Source organism: Salvelinus namaycush, chromosome 9 (assembly GCF_016432855.1).
Source record: "Salvelinus namaycush isolate Seneca chromosome 9, SaNama_1.0, whole genome shotgun sequence".
NCBI lineage: Eukaryota > Metazoa > Chordata > Actinopteri > Salmoniformes > Salmonidae > Salvelinus > Salvelinus namaycush.
In genome coordinates this window covers 27648127-27657792 of record NC_052315.1, presented here as the reverse complement: position 1 = coordinate 27657792, position 9666 = coordinate 27648127, and the positions used below count along the sequence as shown (strand labels likewise).

The 9666-nt window shown below is 40.0% G+C and overlaps 1 protein-coding gene across 1 annotated transcript; it reads right to left on the bottom strand.

The window, feature by feature from the left end:
* Positions 1–207: 207 nt before the first annotated feature.
* LOC120053922 (aspartate aminotransferase, mitochondrial-like) lies at positions 208–8916 on the bottom strand. Its single transcript, XM_039001235.1, has 10 exons — positions 8724–8916; positions 7695–7851; positions 7390–7518; positions 7225–7284; positions 6951–7112; positions 6718–6822; positions 1906–2056; positions 1625–1790; positions 1383–1533; positions 208–1186 (listed from the first exon to the last, which is right to left on the bottom strand). The coding sequence occupies exons 1-10, from the start codon at positions 8801–8803 to the stop codon at positions 1064–1066; spliced, it is 1284 nt and encodes a 427-aa protein (XP_038857163.1). The 5' UTR covers positions 8804–8916; the 3' UTR covers positions 208–1063.
* Positions 8917–9666: the final 750 nt, after the last annotated feature.

The window sequence follows — 9666 nt, the reverse complement described above, 5'->3', positions numbered from 1 at the left end:
AAATGATAAACTTGGATTAACTAACACAACGTGCCATTGGAGCACAGAAGTGATGGTTGCTGATAATGGGCCTCTGTACGCCTATGTAGATATTCCATTAAAAATCAGCCGTTTCCAGCTACAATAGTCATTTACAACCCTAACAATGTCTACATTGTATGTCAGATCAATTTGATGTTATTTTAGTGGACAAAAACTTTTGAATGGTAGTGTATATAAATAATCTATTTAATTAAATGGTACAGTATCAGTGGGAGATGTGGCAGTTGTTGATTGGTAGACAGTGCTCTTCCATTACAACAGCAAAATAACATCCTTAGCACACATTGTGGCTGGCTGATCATCACAATCAGGGACTCCATGCAGCACATATCATCCCACATAAGACAAGTGCCATGACCCCAGTACCATCACCTAGAAAGGTTCCACTGGCATTAAAGTTGAAACAAAGGTTTGTAGCACCTGACATCTTTTTTGAAAAAGGTTTTGTAAATGAATCCTTAATAAATGAGACGCACATTTCAATACAATTACCTTAAAGAGACAGTATCTTTAGTAAAGAATTTTCTAGAAAAATGTCTTAACCATTATTACTTTGGTGTTCCATATCACAGCCAATAGTTGAGCACAGTTCTTAGAGACAGGGTGTGCTCAGGCCAAGTGAGAGGACATGCTGCAATATAAGACGTGATTCCAAACAGTGATATTGTGCTTGTTAGTTTTCATTGTCAAGTATGACTTACACAAGATATGTTGAGCTCATGACCACTGCATGCATGTCTGAGGGAGGGTAAAAAAAGATTCAAGAATTCCATGGATATTTTTTCAGGGAACTGCACATTAAAAACCTAGTCACAGATAGTCCAACATACAATATCTAGACAATGCCAACAGAAAATGCCAAATAAAGTAACCCTATGGTATCTTATTACTTTTGAGTCTTCCCTAAAGGAAAGCAGAGGAGAGGGTTAATTTACATAAAAGTTGTTTTATTTTTCTTGTCTGAAGCTACCGCCCCTCTATCCTCTGGTGGTGACGATGGTGTGACTCCTGGTTAGCCATCTCACTTGGTCACTGCATGGATACCTTGTGCAAGGTAACCCACATTGCCAGAGGTGACGCCAGCCATGGAGATACGCCCATCCTTTGTCATGTAGACGGAGAACTCCTTTGTGAGGCGCGCCACCTGCACAAGTTGGAATAGTTACTCATTACGACTCATCAACTGCATATTAAGCAATTTAATATCTAGACAGATACTTATAGTATAGCCATGTTCAATGTTTCATCCAATGATTCCTTACCAGTAAGTAACCCAATGGAAATCACATACTATATTATATTATGAGACAGTGTAGAGTCTCAGCACACAGTTACTCTACCTGTTCAGGCTTCAGCCCTGTGAAGCAGAACATGCCAATCTGGTCAATGACGTGCTGCCAGTTCTGAGTGGAGCCCTCCTTCTTCAGGTTGGCCACTAACAGCTCCCTCATTGTGATGATGCGGTTAGCCATGCCATGCACCTCCCCCAGCCTAGGGAGAGAAGAGCCGTCACTCAGCTGGGCCCGTATCATGTTGGCTATGGGACAATTGAAATACGACTCTTCGTGGATGACTTACTCACCACTCTTTGTACAGGTCTGGTGTATTGAGGATGGTGGCAGCGATGCGTGCCCCGTTCATGGGAGGGTTGGAGTAGATGGGCCGAATGAGGATCTTCAGCTGGGACTCCACACGCTTGGCCTCCTCAGCATCCTTACACACGACAGTGAAGCCCCCAACACGCTCACCTGAAGACATCACACACCACCACACAAGGCATGTTGATTATGCTTATAAATATGGTATTTTGTTTTCCCCAAAACATTATCCTCAAATTTGACCAATGCAATTATCATAACTCACCATAGAGACCCATGTTCTTAGCAAAAGACTGAGAGAGCACAATGTTGTGGCCTTGCTCAATGAAATAACGGACAGCCCAGGCATCACGGTCAATATCACCACTGGCAAAGCCCTGGTAGGCCATGTCAAAGAAAACTAGGAGGTTCCTTTTCTGGAAGAGAAAAACATGAGAACTTGTTATGTACAGTACCGTCAGAAAGTATTCACAGCCCTGGACTTTAAAAATTAAAACAAACGACTTTGAATATCCCTTTGAGCAGTTATTAATTAAACTTTGGATGGTGTATCAATACACTCAGTCACTACAAAGATAGAGGTGTCCTTCCTAAGGAGAGGAAGGACACCACTCAGGGATTTCACCAAGAGGCCATTAGAACAGTTCGAGTTTAATGGCTGTGACAGGAGAACACTAAGGATGGATCAACAACATTGTAGTTACTCCACATTTTTTTATTTTACCTTTATTTAACTAGGCAAGTCAGTTAAGAACAAATTCTTATTTTCAATGACGGCCTAGGGACAGTGGGTTAACTGCCTTGTTCAGGGGCAGAACGACAGATTTTTTTTAATTTTCTTTTTTTACTACTATACTAATCTAAATACTAATCTAAATGACATAGTGAAAAGAAGGATGCCTATACAAAATAAAAACATTCCAAAACATGCATCCTGTTTGCAATAAGGGACTGAAATAAAACGGCAAAAATGTGGCAAACAAATTAACTTTATGTCCTGAATACAAAGCGTTATGTTTGGGGCAAATCCAAACACAGCACATCACTGATTACCACTCCTCATATATTCAAGCATAGTGGTGGCTGCATCATGTTATGGGTATGCTTGTCAAGAACTAAGGAGTTTTTTTAAATAAAAAGAAACAGAAGAGCTAAGCACAGCCAAAATCCTAGAGGGAAACCTGTCTCAGTCTGCTTTCCAACAGACACTGGGAGACAAATTCACTTTTCAGCAGGACAATAACCCAAAACATAATGGCCAAAATATACAATAGAGTTGCTTATCAAGATGACATTGAATGTTCCTGAGTGCCATAGTTACAGTTTTGACTTAAATCTACTCTACTATGGCAAGACTTGAAAATGGCTGTCTAGCAATGATCAACCACCAACTTGACAGAAATTTTAAAAGAATAATTTGCAAATATTGTACAATTCAGGTATGCAAAGCTCTTAGAGACTCACAGCTGTAATCTGCTAGTGCTGAGCAATCAATTTAAATTTCTGTAATTTTTTTAGTTTTTAAACAACTAATTGACCAAATGTCAGAAATTATTTGAACTCCATTTCGTTCTGTTTTTTTTCCTGTGAGCTCAATGCGCACATTGCAGTTTCTCTAGAGATAAATCAGATCCAGCCTGAACTCTGCGATGTAGTAGGGAGTTGTTGTTTCCAACAGGGCAATATTCTATGGTTTAGTGTATAAAACGTGGTAATTAACTACAATGACCATAATCCACTGCACATCTACTTGTCCGGTCTGTGTTTCTTTTATGCCTGCTACGGAAGAGGCAGAAGAATGCACGATCGTGAGGGGATAGAGAGAGCAGCTGTTGCTTTCCTAATATATCGCTAACCAGGGTTTGTACACAGTGGCAAGTCAAGGACTTTCAAGTACCTTTTCAAGCACTAATATTTATTTTCAAGGACCATCAATTTGCAAGTTTCTATACGCAATTGTTTCTAGTCGCCACAAGATGGCAGTATATCGCCACAACCTCATGAAAAACCCCCACTAACTTACTATTTATTCTTCATCACTACCTTACAAGTTCTACTCAATGTTTCACTAGATACATGAGTGGTAAGTCAGTACTGATGATGTTGACCGATTTCCTTATATGAACTGTAACGCAGTAAAATCTTTGAAATTGTTGTGTTTATATTTTTGTTCAGTGCACATATTACATTTCTTTATATTTAAATCGTCTTAATATTTCACTACATTTTAGGTCCACCTTAGTTAACTATAGAATGTTGTATTCAATACCCATTTGAAGAGAAAAATGTTGTGTTTGATAAAATTAAAGATTCTCTCAGGGGACACTATTTAAATTTAAGGGGACAACACATGGGTCCCAGACCCCGAGTTGGGGAACCATTGTACTACTAACCTCTCTCCCTGCTTGATTCAATGTTTCCTCTCTCTGTGTATCTCCTTTGCCTCCTTCAGCCTGACTCACCACTGTCTGTCTCACTACTCACTGTAAAGAAAAGGTATTTTGTTATGAGAATTTATAGTAGCCCATCTTCTGATTATAGCTAGCTTAATTTCAGTCAACTGCTCCTGCTGAGGTCAGGCTCAGTTCAACATTAGCTTCTAACTTCATCCTTCTAGCCAGCTAGTTATAGCTAGCTAACTTGATAACAGCCAGACCCCTTATACTACCTAGCCAGCTAGACATCGGACTGAAATATCATCAACTATTTACCAGTTGTACACTCATTCTCAGAGTGAGGGGGTTTTTGTTTTGTGAGATGTCTGTTGACACGGCATGAGGCGAGGGATGTTTTTTTTTTTTTTACTACAAAAACCACTGTCGGCGGCGTCTCTCTACCACTTGCCACTGTAGGTCTGGGCTGAGGTAGTTCGTTTCACTTCTCGGCCTCTGTCGTGGGCGGAGTTTCCCATCGGACAGAGTGGTGAGTGAATGCACTGCTAAAAAGGCAAATCCGGGGGAGCAGGAAAACATAACGAGCATACATGAATCATTCATGATTCCACTCGTTCACATAAGTAGGCACGATTAGAACTCAGATCAAGAAGCCTTCTGAGCGTTGCTCAACGCTGGGAACGCAATAAGTGAGTAAATGATCAATAAAAAAAGGCGAATAAATGCTATTTCACAAATAAAAAGGTGCGTAAGCAGCATTTACCCTCTATTACATCCCTGGGTGGGTCTGGCAAAACCATTCATAAAAATCTAGATCCCGCAGGCAGGGTTGAATCTACATTTGCCCGGCATTTAAGCACCTCAAGCAACTTGCGCGAACCCTGCTCTAACTGAAAATACATGATCTAAGTGATTGATAGTTGGTATTCAGCAGTCATAAAAGTATGCTTTATTTACTTTGAAGAACTACAAAATAGCGACTTTGTCACAGCATATGCAGCAGGTCTATAGAGATGATGATGACTTGGAATTAAATAAATAAACAAATGTAATACACACAACAACTGAAATATGTTAAGCATTAAAGAGCAGTCACTATCATCATGGGAGTTTTATTAATTGTGTTGTTACAGCATTCAACCTAAATAATCGAAATCCGTGATTATTATAATTTTTTTTTTTAATCGAACTGACCTCAAAAAGCACTGATCGCTGCCAAAGGTGATTCTAACATGTATTGACTCAAGGTGTGAATAATTATGTAAATGAGATATACGCATTTCATTTTCAATAAATTTGCTAAAATCTCTAAAAACATGTTTTCACTTCGTCGTTATGGGGTATTGAATGTAGATGGGTGAGATTTTTGTAAAATATTGAATCCATTTTAAATTCAGTCTAACAACAAGATTTGTATTCAGTCAAGGGGTATGAATACTATCTGAAGGCACTGTATTTTGGCCTGGTTGGTGGATAATTAGGTTTCATAGGGCTACTGGGTCATTCCACCAATTTAATACATTTTTTGTAGTAGAAAAAAACAACATTTGTTTCACCTAATTTTAACATTGTCATAAAGAGCATGTGTTCAACATAATAAAAAAACTAATTTCCGTGTAAACTTAAAACGACTAAAACCAGATATAAAGTATGTAGAAAAGATAATGACCTATATATTTTTTTATAATATAATCTTTGAGAACTAACAATCACCAAAATAAAATCTAGACAGTCAGGGAGAATGTAAAATTCCCAAAACAATGAAGTTAGCCGTATTGATTTTGTTTTATATTTAAGCAAAAGAACACAGCAATAGCCATGGAAAAATTCATAAAATTGCAGGAAATTAGCTTTAAAACTGCAAAATGAAGTATTGCCACTCTACGGAGAAATGTGTCGAATTGCAGGAAATGGATTTTAAAATGCTAAATATTCTACACCGCCAAGATAGGGGCCTCAAATGTTTTCTCAAATTCAGCAGCCCACCACCTAAAACTGTAACAGGGTTGACGTTTCATCTTAAAATCAGCCATAAATCCTCTTGTGACAAGGGGAATGGAAGCTTGTTGTGTGCAACAGAGGGGCAATTGAATGCAAGCTTCATTGCCCAAAAATTATTGTTAAAACATTTCTAGCCTGTTAATCTATGGGTAACAGGTTTGATGTGTTATTCTCGACCCGTTCAGTTTCCCACCACAAAACACCAGAAAATGGGCAAAAAGAGTAGAACCAGCTCACCTGCTTTTACACCATGATTTGACTATCAGATGTTCAAGTTTCTTTTAAAACAATTTTAAAAAGGGAATAGTTTTACCATATTAAAAGGAGAGTTCAGTTCACTTAACAGGGTTGACCTTAAAATTAGGGACAGGTTTTTATTTTACCTTAAAATTAAATCACATGAAATGTTGGGGTTAAGTGGGTTAAAATCTTCCTAGAAGTCACAGAGGGACATGTCAAAACTCTGAATTTTGGCACTTTAGCAAGACAATATTCGTATAAAAAAATCTGATTTAAAAATGTGTTCATGTTGTCTATATTAAAAAGGGCACTTCATTTAATATAACAGGCTTTTCAAAGTCTATATTTGTGCACAATTTCTACCTAAAATATCAAAGGGACGCAAAAGGCACTCATTTCATGGAACGACCCTACTACATCACTTTATATTCAGTTGTGTTTACCTTCACCAGGTTAGCAATCTCCTTCCACTGCTCTGGCCGAGGGTCCACTCCTGTGGGGTTGTGAGCACAGGCATGAAGCATGATGACACTTTTCTCAGGAATTTTCTGAATAAGAGGAAACAATAACATTTGTTTATCTATAATCCAGCAGTTACTTGGAGTACACATTGATAGGAAGAGTACAATGTGTACACATTGGTAGGGGAAGATTAGGCTTCTGTGCCATGTCTTACAGAGATGTCATTCAGGGCTCCCTGGAAGTCAAAGCCACAGGTCTTTGGGTCATAGTAGGTGTATGCCTTCAGTTGCATCCCAGCGTCTCTGAAGATGGGTGTATGGTTCCCCCAGGAGGGCTTGGGCAGGTACACGTCCCTGGCCTCTGTATGGAAACGGGACTGAGGGAGGGGTGCAGGAACAAATAGAGTGGGGAAAAGAAGAGACTTTCATTCATTAGCATTCATGATGATGGTTAGATCTGTAAAAAAGCAAAAGGATCAGGGCTCTTACCAGGAAGTTGGCTCCGATTCTCAAGGACCCAGTTCCAGAAATAGTTTGGACAGTGATGTTCTGGGAACAAGGAATAAACAACACACGGTCAAAATAAGGCTTCTAAAGCTGTGCTGTAGAATGTGGAATCAGGATGTCTGAGGTTCCAGGAAAGGCTCGACTTACCCTGCCACTCTCGATAACCTCATTGTTGTCTCCCAAAGCCAGCTTGGCGCATGCCTTGGTAAAGTCCCCCAGACCACCAATAGCCAGGTATTCTTTGTCCAGCTTCTTTGCAGCAATCTGAGCTTCAGCCTAAGAATACAGAGGGTAAAAGTCAAGTCAAAGTCTGTTGTTCTCTGTGTCAAAGTGATTGTAAGCAGCTAGGCTGACGTCTTTTTAACTTATAGTCTCATAAAATTTGGCTGTTTCTCATGTTATGAGGTTTATAATGAGAGTCATCATCATCATCAAGCAGTGATTGAACACACCTTGCGAACACAGCTGAGGACATATGGTTTGCCCTGGTCATCACGGTATGCTCCTACACCCAGATTCATCTTCTTAGGGTTGGTGTCACGCTTGTAGGCCTCTGACACCCCCAGGATGGGGTCAGGGGGACCCATCTGCACCTCGGACCACCATGAACTGAAACAGTTGGAGAGGGAGATTGAACCATCCCGTAGAAGATAGAAAGGGTAAATCACAGACTTGCATCAACTCAATTTACACCAGATTAAGTAGTCTGATACCTTTGCACTAAGTAGGATTTGATCCAAATTAGGTGGTGGTAATCCCCTAGCAGTCTGAAGTTGATTAAGCTAGTCTGCTTTCACACACAGGAATGTTGGATGTGGCAGCATCAACAACCAACCACTAATGTTGCAAGGATGACTCTGTCATAGGCTTACATCATCATTTATTGCATCAATGGCTTCATTTGATGGGCCTACCTTTCTTTCAGTGGTCAGCTAGTCACCAGCAATACAGTAATGAAACATGCTTGAAAAGCACTACATGCCCAGCTAGCTCGTTAGTGTTTTGTGACCTTGTTAGTTTTCTACACATTAAAGTCAAATATTTCTGACAGTGCTAAAGCTGTTTCAACTCCTCCAACTGCATGTAGCTACTATAGCTGTGGCTATCTGGTTACCAGTTAGCTGCCAAAACACATCGTTGGATCCTAGTTTAGTAACGTTAGGTTAGCTTGCCAGCTAGCTACTGAACAACCTTGGTTGGTGGCGAGGTTGCAAATAGCCAACCAGCCACACAAGGCCTATGAAATCAGTTAACTAACGTTACATCATTGGCTACTTTGCTAATTACCTGGACATGGCTGTGAAAACCAGCTAGCGAACATGCTATTTGTCTTGAGATAGCTAGCAAGCAACCTGCTCCCTTTGAGGGGAAAGACAAAGGGTCGTTCGTCTGCTAGCTAGCTCTGCACTGACTATTTGTCTAAGGCTGTCAGCTAACGTGCTAGCTAGTCAATAAAGCTGTACTCTCGGAGCACATTTTACCTGGCACGAATGGAGCGCACACCCAATGGAGGGTGTACCCAGACGGTAGAAATGATCTTGCTAGATTTCAACAGGGCCATTGCTGGTACTCAACACAACACGCACGGAAAACCGTCTCCTGAGTTCCCACACACTGTACTACGTAGCTCTGCTGTCAATTGCTGCACAGAAGACTGAACTCTTCTTCGTGGCGCTGTTCAACAGCGCCACGAAGAAGAGTTCAGTCTTTTTGAGTGCCCTGTAGGTTTGGGAGTAGCATGTGATACATATTATTGCCCACTTGGTGGCAATACAACCCCATAGTAGTTTATCAAATACAAGGTCTCCATACAGAAGATTTCACAGCCCATACGGGTTTGTAATGCTATTGTATTTATTAGCCCACCCAGTGTACTTACTTTAAATGTTGACATCTTAAATAAGTTGATAATCAGCTCTTTATTGTCATTAAATATCTCACATTCAAAGATCGATTAGGTTATACAGAGCACAGCCCCAACGGCAATCAAGCATGCACAGCCTTACCTGGAATGCTTTATTTGTTGGTTGCATTCACTGAAAGTGTTACCATTGAAAAATAAGGTTTCTAAGAAAGCAATGCAAATGATTACTGTAGCTTACCATGTCCTGTCATTGCACAGTGTCTTTCAGTGCTTTATCACTCCATTTTACAAAAAAATGTATCCTTATGATCTAGAATATTAGATGCAATATTAGTCCATCGTTTATAACTGTGAAATAGATGTGTGGGAATGTTTGTAAATGCAATAAATGTAGAGATTCCCTCAATTCAAGGGAGAGATGTTCGGTGGGCTTTTTCTATGACTGAGTGATGACATTGCAGATAACATTTTCATGCAGGAAGGACTAAGTGCATTCCGCTGTGTATAGCAAAAGTGAGGTGTGAGTTAGGGTTAGTGAAGCAAGAGTAAGTGTACCTCTA

Bases quoted from the DNA above. Each gene is read 5' to 3' on its own strand.
- LOC120053922 (XM_039001235.1), bottom strand. From the start codon at position 8,803: ATGGCCCTGTTGAAATCTAGCAAGATCATTTCTACCGTCTGGGTACAC. The intron at 7,113-7,224 runs GTAAGAGCCCTG...CCCCTCCCTCAG, and splicing joins GAATCGGAGCCAACTTCCTG to TCCCGTTTCCATACAGAGGC. The intron at 1,791-1,905 runs GTGAGTTATGAT...TGATGTCTTCAG, and splicing joins TAAGAACATGGGTCTCTATG to GTGAGCGTGTTGGGGGCTTC.